Source organism: Zootoca vivipara, chromosome 2 (assembly GCF_963506605.1).
Source record: "Zootoca vivipara chromosome 2, rZooViv1.1, whole genome shotgun sequence".
Taxonomy (NCBI): Eukaryota; Metazoa; Chordata; class Lepidosauria; order Squamata; family Lacertidae; genus Zootoca; species Zootoca vivipara.
In genome coordinates, this window is record NC_083277.1 from 65,840,963 (window position 1) to 65,855,477 (window position 14,515).

The 14,515-nt window shown below is 40.2% G+C and overlaps 1 protein-coding gene across 3 annotated transcripts in view; it reads left to right on the forward strand.

Annotated features, from left to right (window-relative positions):
- The window catches only part of FAM13B (family with sequence similarity 13 member B), a 52,094-nt gene that overhangs the window by 7,056 nt on the left and 30,523 nt on the right, over positions 1–14,515 (forward strand). For 2 of the 3 annotated variants that reach the window (XM_035105540.2, XM_035105542.2), the window contains exons 2-7: positions 3,595–3,700; positions 4,320–4,509; positions 6,650–6,862; positions 8,223–8,397; positions 10,245–10,386; positions 11,845–12,011. In XM_035105540.2, the coding sequence (XP_034961431.2) occupies positions 3,683–3,700; positions 4,320–4,509; positions 6,650–6,862; positions 8,223–8,397; positions 10,245–10,386; positions 11,845–12,011 (905 nt within the window). In that variant the 5' untranslated portion in view covers positions 3,595–3,682. Of the gene's footprint in view, positions 1–3,594; positions 3,762–4,319; positions 4,510–6,649; positions 6,863–8,222; positions 8,398–10,244; positions 10,387–11,844; positions 12,012–14,515 lie in introns of all 3 variants that reach the window. The other variant, XM_035105541.2, reaches the window with a different exon arrangement.

Below are 14,515 nucleotides of genomic sequence, written 5' to 3' on the forward strand. Positions count from 1 at the left end.
GCGGTAGGGGTTCTACGGCACAAGCTGAATCCTCCTTCCATTGAGCACTGGTGTGCAGTAAGGAAATTTTACTACCGGTATCAAGAACAAACAATGAAAGATCCCTCTAAAAACCAGCATTTTTAAATAATTATTAAATGTTAAACGGTTCTGTTTTCAGGATATAATGTTGCATAAGTTTACTGACTTTATGTTGAAACATTATGCACGTTTTATTAACTTTGTGACTCCTGCAACTGTTTTTGTGCATACAATTAACTGTCACACAGAATTACCTATCGCCTATTAGCTGTTATGGTTGAGGTACAATGTAGTTCCTGGGCATTTTTTTGTTAATATGATAATGTTAGGTTTTGTTTCTAGATGGAATTATTTGCTCTTAATTTGCTCCTAATGACCCAAATATCATGTTTGGGGAAAGATAAATTTAAAAAGTAGATGAATGATTCTTGTAAGTTGCCTTGGAAGGATTATATCCAGAAAGGTGGAATATAAATAAATGAAATAACTTTTGTTTGTCCATGAGTCTATTCAAGCTATGTTGGGCTGTATCCAAAGCTGCAGTTCAGCTTGTGTAATAAACTTAAGTTTGTGCAATGTAACTTTATCTTCCTCGCCTGTGCCCACCGGCTCCCCTTGTGTGCTCTCAAGATAGACTCCAAAGGATTGGGCACTCTCCAGAGCAGATTTTGGTGACACATGGGGAGAGCCGAGGAAATGGAAGTTCTGTTGTGTGAGTGGAAGTCTGCTTGTGCTACGTTGAATGCACTACAAAAAATAAGGATTCTGTTTTTCCTACTATGTGATTTCAGGAGCCCTAAATTCCATGTTTGTTTTGGTGACTGTGCGCCAGAACTTTCCTGAAACAGTGATCAGGAGCAGAGCAATATTTTTCATGCAGTGGGGAAAAGAATATCCACATTACTTAGTTGGTAGATAGCTCCATTTTTCTTTGTGAAGGCTCCATAGCTATGCCTTTGTCCCTTTTCCTATGCATGTTTTGAAGCCCAATTAATTAAGGAAGGAGGGAGAGAACCCTACAAAGGAACATAGAAAGCTGCCTTATACCAGGTCAGCCCATATAGTTCAATATTGACTACACCAGGGGTTGCGAAACCACCCCCCACTTGGCCTGCCAGGCAGTTTTGGTCAAGCTATGTCCACTTGACCTACACCTGGCAATTTAAGTAGGACCTTACAGATTCCTGTGCCTTACAATTTGTGACACTGTGCTACTGTTTATTGCCCACTTGCCCTGCACCTGACTTCATATATGACATCAGGTATAGGACAGATAAAATCCCTGTGTTTCTCCAAAAATAAGCCATACCCCGAAAATAAGCCATAGTGATAGGCAGTTTAAGCTTGTAGGTTAAACTGTACCATACTTAATTAAAAAAAAAAGACATCCCCTGAAAATAAGCCACCGTGTTGTTGTTTTTTGAGGAAAAATAAATATAAGACGGTGTCTTATTTTTGGAGAAACACGGTAGTTGATTGTCAGGGCTTCTAAGCATAGTGTGGGACTCTGCAAGCACTTATGATAAGGTGATTGTGGTTTGGGGAGAGCCCTGTACAACTGTCAATCAGCGAAGATCAACTGTAACTTTGCCAAGAGAGTTGGAGGAAGCACTTTGAATCCAAACCACTTTCTCTGCAGAGGGGGAAATGCTCTGATTATATGAGCATTCTGCCCTCTGCAGAAGCATCAAATGAGCTCTTTGTATCCGCCAGTTAGCTGATCAGAAGTTACTTCTCTAAAGGTGCATTCCCAGTGCCAGTCAGATGATTGGCACTGAAAGCATGTCTTCAAAGAAAGTTGCTTTAATTGCTGATCAGCTGGTTAATTATAATGGCCTCTTTTGAACTTTGACAGGTGTCAGTCACTAGCCATTATGGTGTAATGGGCACAGTTTTGCTCTTTGATATGTTTTCAACCCTGAGTGGCCTTGGGCAAATCATTATCTCTTAAGTAACCTCAATCCACCCCAGGGTGGGTAGTCATTGCCCTGAGCTCCTAGCAGGTCCTTCCATTACAAGAAGGGTAAATAGTTCCACTTTGGATTCCATTTTTGGCTTATACTAGACTCAAAAGAAGAAACTCTTTGAGTGAGTAAGTGGCTTTTTAAAAAGGATTTTGTATATATGATAACTGTACATTACTTAATGTAAGACATATAAAAGTCTAGTAATTCTAGGAACCTTGATAATCTAAGAAATGGTTTCATGCTTGTAAATGTTACTATCAGATTAAAGATAATTGTTAGTAACAAACATTGTACTTAAAAACTTTGCAACTACATTATCTGTAGGCTATTAAGTAGGTCTCATGACCAGTGTCATTTAATTGTAAATCCCCATGAAAAAGGTGACGTTAAAGTAGCTTTCCATTTGACTCATATCTATTCAGATCATAGGAATATTGGTCCGTCTTGCTCAGTGTTGTTTACACCAACTGGCAAAGGTTCACCATGGTTTAACACGGGATATTCCCATCCTTAACTGGAAATGCCAGGGATTTATCTTGGCACCTTCTACATGGAATAAAGATGCTTTTCCACTGAACTATGGCCCTTCCCCGCTTGTCTTGATGACACACAGCTCGGCTACATTGAAATTGTATTTCTATAGCACTCTCTACATAGGGCTGCTTTTGAAGAATCTCTCTAAGCCTCAGGTAGTCCTGGATGCTCCAGCTAGGTTGCTTATGGGAATACATATATTACATAAATACATAAATATTATGTATACATAAATACATAAATATTCTGCTTTAGAATATTTTGAAGCACAATTTGAGGTTCTGGTTATTATCTATGAAGCCCTAAATGGCATTGTGTTTATGGATGGATGTATATTGATGTCTGTGGTTTTTCTGTGGCCCAGTTATGGAGTGAACTTGCATGGGGGGTTTGTGTGGCTTCTTCTTTTGACTTTGCACCATCTTGCCAAGACTGTTTTATTTGAGGAAGATTAATATTAACTGATAAAAGTTTTTATGCTGACTCCATTTTTTTAAAAAAAACAATTTCATGGATGCATTTCTGATTTTATCTTGTGGTGTAATTTGACTTGTTTTTCTGAAAATCTTAGCTGCTTTTAATGTGGATTAAGTTGGAGTTTAAAATAAGGGTTTAACATGTAGAGTTTTAAATAATTATAGCATTTAAAATGTATATTTTGTTTCTGTGGATCCACAGAACCTCAGCTTCCCTTGTTCCTCTGACACACCCTAAAAATATCCCAGTCCTGAAGGTGGTATAATTAAGTCTCTCAATTTTTTTTGTATTAAACTCTTATAATTGTTTTTGTTGGTAGTTTTATTTTTAAGTTGCTTCAAGATATATCACAGAAGGTGATTCGTGATGGAATGAAATAATTAAATTTGTGGTCAATGGGAGGGGAGAAAGAAAAGTATGGAATGAGACACCTGCTCTCCACCTTTTGCCCTTGTTGCATCAAGCGATGCAGGTCATGGGAAATGGCGGTAGCTCCACCATGGACTCTTCATCTCGCCCTGCCCCAGCCTCTATACATTGCTCTTTAAATAATCACAAAATTTAGAGTACTTAAATCCTTCTTTTTGTTTTCCAGATTAACAGCTGAGGTACTGATCGAGTTCTGCTCTTCTTCAATGAGGAACTACAGGCTGATCTTCTGCCATAACCTCAAGCAGCCATAAATGACAAGAGAATGCTTGGTCAGTAAGGGTAGCTGGCGTAGAAAATATTTTGTAAACGTAGGTGTTTAAGTGCTCTGAGGTAGGTTTCTTCAACTTTCTTTTTCTTTTAAGAAATTATTAGAACCATAGTTTAAAGTACGGTTTAATTTGGCCAAGCCAAATTTTCCCGCAATCTCTTCAGCTGCTCTTGTTTAGGAATGATACACATTTCTAATACCTGGTGTAAACTTGTCTGGTAGTAACCAGTGCATACAGTATAGTACAATTGGCAAGTGACACTTTTTAAAATAAAAAATGATAGTTTCTATTGTATTTCAGTATTTTGGGGCTTTTAGCAGGCTCACCACATGTGATTAAATCTGCTTATTATTTGCAATAATTCTAGCAGCTGTTGTTGCCAGTTTTATATATCTTAGTTTTGCAGGAACTAAAATCATTGTGTGGTTATTCTGTTTCAGTTTTTATCACATTCTGGGCTTGAGAGTACCATAAATCTTTTTTTAAGGAAGATATTTTGTGTGGGATTCATAGCTGGGGTTCTAGTTTCTGGTTAAAGTTTATTCATTAACTGATGTATTTTTATGTGTGACTCGGCATTTAATGTTGGAGTTCAATGCAAGGCAACTGTATTTTACAGAAAGACAGCTTTGATATTGGGCTGCATAAAGATATGAGGAAGAGCTCCTCCCCTTCTTTGAGTAACTGCAACTCTGTTCTCACTAACAAAATATTTGGAATTCCACTCGATGAACTCCAGCAGGAAGGACAGCCAGGCAGTGAAGTTCCATTCATAGTCCGCCATGTTGTGGACTATATTGAGGAACATGGTATGTATCATCATGCTGTGCCTTAACTACAGACAAAGTCTGGAACTATCAATATTTTTCATTTGTAAACTTTCTTTGAGTTTATGAACTTAGATTTCCATCATTATACTTTATGAAAGTGAACGGTATTGTACCCTGTCCTTCAGCCCTGTTTGATCCATTTAAAAACACATTTCCACTGACATCAAAGTGCATCTTGAGATGGTGGCTGGTGCCATCTCTTTTTATCAGTTTTTGTTTGGAGGGACTTTAGGAACCTATGAAGTTTCCTCATACTGGATCAAACCATTGGTCCATCTAGACCAGTGGTTCCCAATTGGTGGTTCTCAGACCCCAGGGAGTCCAGGTAACCCACCCAAAAGTAGGGGGTCCATTGCTTGGCTTTTGAAAAACAGGGAGTCTGCAGTACTTAGCTAATTTGGAATTTCTGATCTAGCCCAATATTGCCTGCACTGACAGGCAGTGGTTGTCCAGGGTTTCAGATAAGGAAGCTTTCCTAGCCCTTCCTGGAGCTGCCAGGGATTGAACCAAGTATCTTTTGTATGTGAAGCATGTACTCCACCACTGAGCTACAGCCCTTCCCCCATTCATAAGTCACACAAGAAATATAATTATAGACGCTAATCTAGTTTTCCCAAGTGGTTTCTGAAAACTGGCCAGTCCATAGGAAGCTGCTCACATCTGTAAATAAGACTTGAAGTACAGCCAGCAGAGTGAAGACAGACATTGGTCTTCCCACTTCGTTTCTCTAAACCATCCTGTTACAAATTTCCTGCCAGTTCTATGCAAACGCTTATCTACCTGGGAGACGTGACCCACTTGACTAATTATCTGTCATTCCCTCCAAAGGGAGGGATAGAGTCTTTAACAGCCGAGCTGCTCTTGCAGCTTGTGTCCCTCCTACCATCAGGCTCTAGACTGGGTCCCCCCATTCTACCAGGAAGCAGACCATCCTCCTTACTTGTGAGTAGACCAGAATGACTATGTTGTAGTGAATAGGCTGGGATTAGTCAGTTTTAGAGCCAAAGTGCTCTGATTTATTTTGTATTCTGTTTTGACATTCTTCCTGCTTTTTCCTACCTTTTATTTCTAATAATGTTTGCCACCTTCAGGGTTCTAGAATCCCCATGTGTCTAAACACTTGGAATTTATGCTACTGAAAGTTTATGCTTTCATGGAATTTATGCTACTGAAAGTTTAGGATCAGAGTCCTAAGAGAGAAGCATGTTTTTCCATCTGTGGGAAAGACTTTGGGAGCATTGAGCTGCCTTTGCACTCTGAGGGAACTGCCTATGAAATGCAGGGTGCATTGATCTCAGAGTTCCTGGGCCTTAGGAAGATGAGGGTGTCAGACAGGGAAATGAGCAAGCTGCTTTGATCTCCAGAGTAAGGTTACACAGCTCGAAGTTAGCTCTGCTGCCCCATCAGGTTGTGAACAGGTCAGATCAAGGAGTGCAGGGTGCACTGGCTCAGAGCCTCTTGTAAAAGTAATTGCTTTGGCACAACTCAGATCCCCTCCCATCTGGGCTGCAAGAGTTAATGGGTGAGTGGTGATATCAACTACAGTGGTACCTCAGGATAAGAACTTAATTCGTTCTGGGGGTCCGTTCGTAACCTGAAACTGTTCTTAACCTGAGGTACCACTTTAGCTAATGGGGCCTCCCGCTGCCGCCATGCCACCGCTGCGCAATTTCTGTTCTCATCCTGAAGCAAAGTTCTTAACCCGAGGTACTATTTCTGGGTTAGTGGAGTTTGTAACCTGAAGCGTCTATAACCTGAAGCATCTAACCCGAGGTACCACTGTACCAGATAGTAAGACCCAACTGGCAGCACTGCAGTTGTGCAGCTGTTGAGCTAGGAAAGGGCTTGAAAGGCTCTCCTGAACATTCCCCTTTCTCTGCACCATATGTGGAACTTCATGATATTATGAAAGTGATTAATCAGTTAATATGGGGGTTATAGCTATCTCAGATATCATACCTCAATAGTGTAATTGAGTGGGGAGCATTATAGTAAGGTTTATTTTTTTAAAATAAAAATATTTTCTGTCTTTCACACAGGATCACACATAATGCTGTAAGATATGCACCTTTTAAAATAAGCAGTTGTACTGAATTTTGTATTTTCATTCTAACTTAAGGAGGTCTAGAGCAAGAAGGACTTTTTCAAGTCAATGGAAATGCAGAAACAGTGGAGTGGCTTCGGCAAAGATATGACAATGGAGAAGATGTGGATCTGGTTAAAGAAGCGGATGTACCTTCAGCTATTAGTCTTCTTAGATTTTTTCTTCAAGCACTTCCAGAACCAGTTATTCCTAGCACTCTACATATGCATTTGATACAACTTTCTCAAGGTATTGGAATTCTTTTATTAAGGATTAAATAGCTTCAAGAAATAAGCATATCAAAACATTAGGGTTGTTGTGGGTTTCTTCTGTATGAAACCCCACATTTATATGAAGATAATTGGGAAATTTGATCTGGTTTGGATGAACGTACAAGCTACATGTGGTCAGGGAACAGAACCAAATTACCATCATGCATTTGTTCTGCCTCTGGTTTACCAGTTAATCAATGTGCAAACAGAATATTTGCTATAGCATGATGTATAATCCAACACCCATAACTCTGAGTCATTTAGTTGATTTTTGGGTTTTATGTAGGTTAACAGCCATGTAGTTCAGTTCTGTGTGTGTTGATTTTAAATTCACTCAATACACAAAAATGCTATGGCAGGTCTGGAGGCAAGATGGAGATGTTTAGCGAGTATGATTGGTACATCCCTCTCTCCCTTGGTGCATAGCTTCTGTGTTCATTTAAACTGGGTCTTTGACATTTACAAAAATCCACCAAATTTATTTGAAAAAATTAAAGAAAGGTTTAAGACACGAAGGAAAAGACTGGACATCCAAGTTTGTCATTCCAGATTCTATTTTGCCCAGGACATAGAGTGGTTATTGGAACACTCCATCAGAACTACAGTTCAGCAAACGCAGTTCATGCATAGTGCTAACCTAAGCTATGACTTACCACAAATGTACAAATGAACTATCTGGGCTCCCAGAGAGAAGTTTGTGACTGCTTTGCTGTTCTTCTGGTCCTGCTGTTATGATCTAAGCCATGGTTTGTCTTGGTGTTATGCCTGAACCCATGTTTGTGGTTTATTCTCCCCCTGCCCTGATAAATAACAAGCAGTAAGCCATAGAGCAAACCTTGACTACAGTTTGCGGCTTATCTGGATTGAGCTTGTTGTTGGACGTAGTGCTAAGCCAAACCATGGCTTGGCATACAGCATCAGCTGGTCTTGAGGAACAGAAAATCCTTACTGATCTGCTGTTCAAGAACCTGCTCATTTGCACTATGCCATAGTTTGTCTTAGTGTGAACTGCGTCCAAGAATAATGCTGGAATTTCACAAGGAATAGGTGATTAGCAGTGCAGGAATGCCTAGGAGCTTACTGAAATATCAAATCGATTGGGAAAAGAAAAAGTATAAAATGAGGGGAAATGTGCTCTTAATATGAAACTTGTAAGTGCTGAATACTGGTCAAGTTTTGAACCTTTTAGAAAAACAAAAACCTGAGCATTTCCAATGAATCAAGTGGAACTTTTTATCATATTGGTTACACATTTGTACTACTGAAGTTAACATTGTCTTGTTAAATGTTCAAAGACGTATTGGCATTTATTAACAATACTTCTGTCATATTTACAGATTTTAATGAAGATGAATTTGGAAGAAAGTTGAGGTTTCTCTTGCAGCAGCTTCCGCCTCTTAATTACAGTTTGTTAAAGTTTCTGTGTAGGTTTTTAGCTAATGTAGCAACGCATCATGAAGAGATTTGGTCTGCAAGTTCTCTAGCTGCAGTTTTTGGTCCTGATATCTTTCAGTAAGTTAGATAATGTGAACTTGTTGGCTACTTTGAATGTGACTTTGCAGTAAACATGCATTTTTTTCTAACTAGCTGCTATCACTCTTCAATAAGCTTGTTTTCCTTGAACGCAGTATTTTATTCCTTGCTGCTGTAACAACATAAAATAAGATATCTTTATTGTCATTAAGATATCTTTATTGTCATTGTCCCCTTGCGGGAACAACGAAATTACTCGGTTGCTACATCCACTCAGATAAAGCATTCCGCATAATCCAAAATTACAAAACCTAATTAAAAACAGTAAATATAATACAAATAACAAGTAAAATAAGATGACTTCAAAGTCCAGGCTTTCCATTTAAGGCCAAAATCGCTCTAGAGAAGAAACTGTTCCTGAGATGGCTCGTTCTTGCCTGCATAGTTCTATATCTCCGTCCCGATGGCAGGAGCTGAAAGAAATGGTGACCAGGGTGCGTTAGATCTCTTGATATGTCTAGTGCTTTTCTATGGCACCTGGTGGTATAGATTTGTTCTAAGGTGGAGAGTGAGCAGCCAATAATGCTCTCTGCTGTTTTAATAATTCTACACAGACCTGCTCTGTCCTGAGAAGTACAGCTTCCGTACCACACACATAAACCGTACGTGAGCACGCTCTGTATGGCACAGAAAATGCCATTGAAAATAATTAAACCAAAGTTAAATGTTTCCAATGTCTTCCTGAATTCTAGTATTTAAAATAAAAAGGGTTTATCCTGATTTAACAGCTGTTTGCTTGATCTTTAGTCTGTTTAATATTTATAGTATTTATCCTGCCTGTCTGTGTTGTGAAGTGGATAATTATATAAAGCTATAAGAAGCTGATTTTTCTCCTGTACAGTGGAACCTCGGTTTATGACTACCTCGGTTTATGAACGCTGCGGACCCGGAAGTGTTTACATCCGGGTTCCGCGGCATTGGATGCGCGGACGCGATCTGCGCGTCCGTGCTCAGAAGCGCTCTATTGGCGTTTTGCGCACACGCAGAAGCGTGCCTTCGGTGAGTGAATGCCTCGCCGAGCGAACACCTCCACGGAACGGATTGCGTTCGCAAACCGAAGTACTACTGTACAATCAAATCAAATCAAATTCCCAAAAACTTAATTTTATTTGTGGTTGCTATCCCAAGTTTATGATGTTTGCTTCCACTTAGTGGACCTACCACCATTTGTGCTTCTATGCATAGTTACTCATGTTGCATTAGATGCACAACATATTTACTCAGCATGCCGCAGCAACTGTGATGCCACCCTCTGGTGAGCATGACATGTGGCCAGCCTTCCAACTTTGAAGCTGAAGAGTTGGGCAGGTATTATTTAAGCACTGCCAGCTCCAAAGTTGGGAGGAAGGTAGGGATTGTGCAGCAGCTGTGTGTCAAGGGTATTAAAGGCTCTGTCAAACAGGAGCTGTTAAACCTTCAGACAGTTTTGCCAAAAAGCTTCCCTGCCCAGCATTTTCCTTGAGGGCTTACATGGTGGTGGGTATGGGTGCCTTTAGGCCGCGGCGCCCAACAGTGCAGACTCCTCCACCTGCCTTTCCTATGGGTTGGTCTTATTCTTGATTTTATTTTTATTGTGTATTTTGTGTTTTTATATTGTGACTTGTGAACCGCCCTGAGACCTGCGGGTATAGGGCAGTATACAAAATTAATTAAATAATTAAGTGGCCAGCAATGAAGGATGTAAAGTTTCAGTATGTGCACAGACAGTTCCTTTATGTCCTTGAGGATCTCTGTCTCCACCCCAAAGCCCCTTGTAGGAACATATTAATAACCTTTGAGGAATTAGTTTCAGAAATAATAAATTTAGTTTTTGCCTTTCTTGTTAGCATTTACACAGATGTGGAGGATCTGAAAGAGCAAGAACTTGTTAGCAGAATAATGGCGGGACTGTTAGAGAATTATGATGAACTCTTTGAAAATGAAGAGGAAGATTTTTCATCTAATGATTTAAGTTCAGTAACCGAGCAGGTAAGAATTGTGTACAGCTTCAATTTAATATAAGACTTTGCTATTAAAAAAGCCTAGAGAAACTTCATAATAGATTATAGGTAAGGGTCTACTTACAGTGGTTTGGTTTACCAGCCAGCAGTTTATATGAGGTTGCAGCCAACACCCTCGCCTTTCCCCAGATCATCTGACATTTGTAGAGAACTTGGAAGAAATTGTTGGTTGGCTGCTGCTTGGTAAAGAGTCCTATTTCTAATCTTCTGCAGACTGTGACACAAATTAAAGTTCTGGGGAGGGGATATGTGTTCTGGTAGGTATTGTTTCCACTAGAGTCACTTGACCCTGTGAAGCAAATTTTTTGTGCCCTTCAGATATTGTTGGACTCCAACTCTCATCAGCTCCAGCTAGCATAGCTGATGGTTAGGTATGCCTAGGGCAGTAGTACAAAATCTGGAGGGCAGCATGTTGACTACCTCTGTTTTGTATTGTTAAGAAATTGTAATCCTGTTTATTATGGCTTAGACTTGAGAAAGCAAAGTTATTTGTTTGGGAATTAAAATAGATCTAGATTCTAAAGACGGAGTATTCAGAGCTCAAACTACACTTGTGCTTTGATGTTAGGGCCTCTTTTTAGAACTTCTACAACATGTTCATCAATGTAAACTCTACCTATCTGCAGTTTTTCCTGCCCTTTATTCTTGCCCACGCACCCTGGAGAATGGAGTTGAACAAACAAATTATTTGGTGGTTCAATCTAACTAAGGACTAGAGTTATTTTGTAATAAATGAGGAATTTAATTTGTCTCCTACAGTGATGTGGCAACAAGTAAATCTTAGGTGAGTTTTTATATAGGGTTGCTTTAGCCAGCCAAGCAAGGCACTGCTCGGTTGTCTGTACACGTGTGGTTTTGGCTCTGAAACCACTTTTCATTAAATCACTGGCATTGCCAGTTAAAAATGCAGTAGGTAGAAAGACTACTGCCTGAGAACATGGCTATCCAACATGTCCCAGTAGTCTTAATCCTATAATGGGGAGTTAGTGCTTTTTCTCTAGCTGTACAATAGCTTAAAATTGAATATCTTAGCTCAGGCATCCCCAAACTTTGGCCCTCCAGATGTTTTGGACTACAATTCCCATCTTCCCCGACCACTGGTCCTGTTAGCTAGGGATCATGGGAGTTGTAGGCCAAAACATCTGGAGGGCTGCAGTTTGGGGATGCCTGTCTTAGCTGATTGAAACTACCTCATATCTGGGCTTTGACAGTAGATGATACGGCTATAGTGGACAATGTTTATTTAGAAAATATATCTAGTGGCTGGCTTTGTTTTCTATGTTAGTGCTGAGATCTGAATCACAAAATGCCTGCTAAAAAAGCTTAAGCAACTTTATTTTTAGAGCACACTTCTCACACTTTAATTTAATTTAATAAATCTGTCTTTCTAAGAAATCGTGGTCTCACTTGGTGTGTGTTTTTAAAGATAAATGATCTGTTGGATGAAGAAGATATAAAGCTTGAACAGTCTGAAGAACTGCCAGAAGAAGAAGAAGAAGAAAACATGGAGGACCCAGAATACAGGCAGGAGATGGAGCCCCAAGAAATGATGGAGAGCATCTTGGAGTCATGTAGCGTTTCAGCATCAACAAGGTATGAAGGTTCCTAATATGGACACCATCCCTAGATTATGTACTGCTTCCTGACTACTTTAATATACCTGCTTATGTTTTCCATTGTGGCTTTTGAGTTTAGTTATATTTTTTGTTATATGCTTCCATTTCGAAAATAGCTCTCCAGAATTTAGCTATTACATGTTGTATCCCACTCTTACTTTAAGAAACTTACAGGGACAATTTTAGCTTTTCAGTCATCTCATGAGAGAGGTCTGGTTGAGGAAAAGTACCCGTTACGTATCCAAGGTCACACAGTGAGTTGTTAATAAGTTTGAGAAATGACTTGAATATGAGTTTCCCACATTCCACCCCAAAGTGCCTGTCTGTTGCTACACTGTCCTGGTTTTCTTGTGTATAAAAATTTCTTCTTTCATGACAAAAATCCATTTTGTTTTACTATCTATATCAGTGCCTTGTCTACTAAAATTTCACAGAATCTGGTTATGAAGTAGTTTCATGTTTTTTGTGTGCTTTTGATTCAATCAGTACCAAAGAATTCAGCAGGCCCAGTTCATTTAGCCCAGGCTTCCTCAACCTCAGCCCTCCAGATGTTTTGAGACTACAATTCCCAGCATACCTGACCACTGGTCCTGCTAGCTAGGGATCATGGTTAGTTGTAGGCCAAAAACATCTTGGAGGGACGAGGTTGAGGAAGTCTGATTTAGCCATTCTATATTATATTGATTTAAGTTAGGATTCGACATGTGCTTAGACCTCCCTCCTGTCTGTATTATATATATATATCTATATATATATAACTACTTGAGTAGAAATGGACTTTATATATTCCGGAATAAAAAGAATATTATAATGAACATGGATTTTACTGACTGAGTGACAAAAGTGCAAGATGTAGAAACTCTCTTTTCTAACTTTTGTGAAGTTTTTCTACATTTTTCTACATTTTGTGAAGTTTCAATTTGGGGGCTTCATGGTAAAATAGAAGTGTTTTTGTTTTGTTTTGTTTTAAGGAAGATAGGTACTGGAAATAATGCATAAATTTAAGATGAGGTCAAAATAATACCAAACCTACTGGATTTCATCATATGATTGTTATGTAGTATCCCACACAGCTAATCCTCTCTAGCTTTATACCATTTCCATAATACTTTTTCTGTTTCCACATCTTCCTCCTGTATTGTTACAACCCATATTGCTGTTTCATATCTAGTCCTTGCTTCTTTTCCAGTATTGGAGCCATTGCATGGGCCTTGTGTCCTTAGAAAATCAAGCAGTTGCTGCAATGGCAAGGGTGTTTTGGGTGTCTAGCCTGCTAAACGGGGCAGGGGGTGGGGCCTGCTTCCTCCAGAGAGTAACTATATCACAAATCTTTTTCAGAAAATTTTCTGAACACAAGTTTTTTACAACTGAAATGACTAAAAATAATTAAAATGGACAAATTCAGGTTTAAAAACCACTTCAAACTGTTTTTCAATAGAGGTTTGTGGGCCAGGTTTGGTTTGCACATACTGTATATTTAAGCCAGGAAAGCTATGGTAACAGCAGGAGTGTTGCCTCGAACCAAGTCAGGGAATCTGAGCAAGGAGAAGAGGGAGTGTAAGGGGGAGGGCTTACAGAGAACAGCCCCCCCTCATCCGAAGCAGCTCGTCTCCCAGCAGTCATGAGAGCGAAGGGTCTGATGGAGGGAGTCAGGAAACGGAAAGGGAGTGCCAGGGCTCTGGCAACATCCAAGAGCCCCTGCTCCATAGGCAGGGAGAGAGGGAGAGAGAGGACAGGAATCAGTCAGAACGGAGACCCTTCCCCCCCCCCCCGACGCCGGAGTTGAGGAGGAGGAAAGGGAGACGCTTCTCAGTTCCGAGGCTTTCATGTTGGTCTAGAACGTGGAGGGGGGCAGTGCAGGAATCTGACTCGAGCAGTAGACATGAAACCAGCAGTTCGTTACACTGTAAATAATGTGCACTAATAAAAGCTTCTGAAAGACAAGCATGTGGAAGGTTGTTACTCAAGAGTAGTCACAACAACCCTGATGGGGAGCATACAAACCTGGGACCTTGTCCTGATGCCAGTTGTAGTCTGGTGATTACTTTTTGAAGCGCATTGCTGTAGCAGTTTTTTTTAGTAATGATGTGAGTAAGGTACGATAAAGACCTGCAAAACTGCATAACTATCCACTTTCTGTAATAATTATGCTGTGATCGATTTCAGAATAGGCATTCCATTGTGAAGTTGAAGGTGGAAGCTTTTTGTGGTCTTTATTTTGACATTTGTATGGCTGCTTTTGGCTGTGGCTCATGGTCAGGGCCGGCTCTAGGGGTAGGCTGGGTGGCGCCGGGCCAGCAGGGGGCGCCGCGCTGCGCACTGTGCCCGCCCACCAGCCACGGCAAGAAACGGGGTGGGGCGGGGGCGCCGGAGCAATCTCCGTGTCAGGGCGCCCGACATGCTTGAGATGGCCCTGCTCATGGTCTCCCTTTCTCTGAAAGCTTAGTTTTCTAGCCTGAATAATTTTGTGTAATGTAAAAA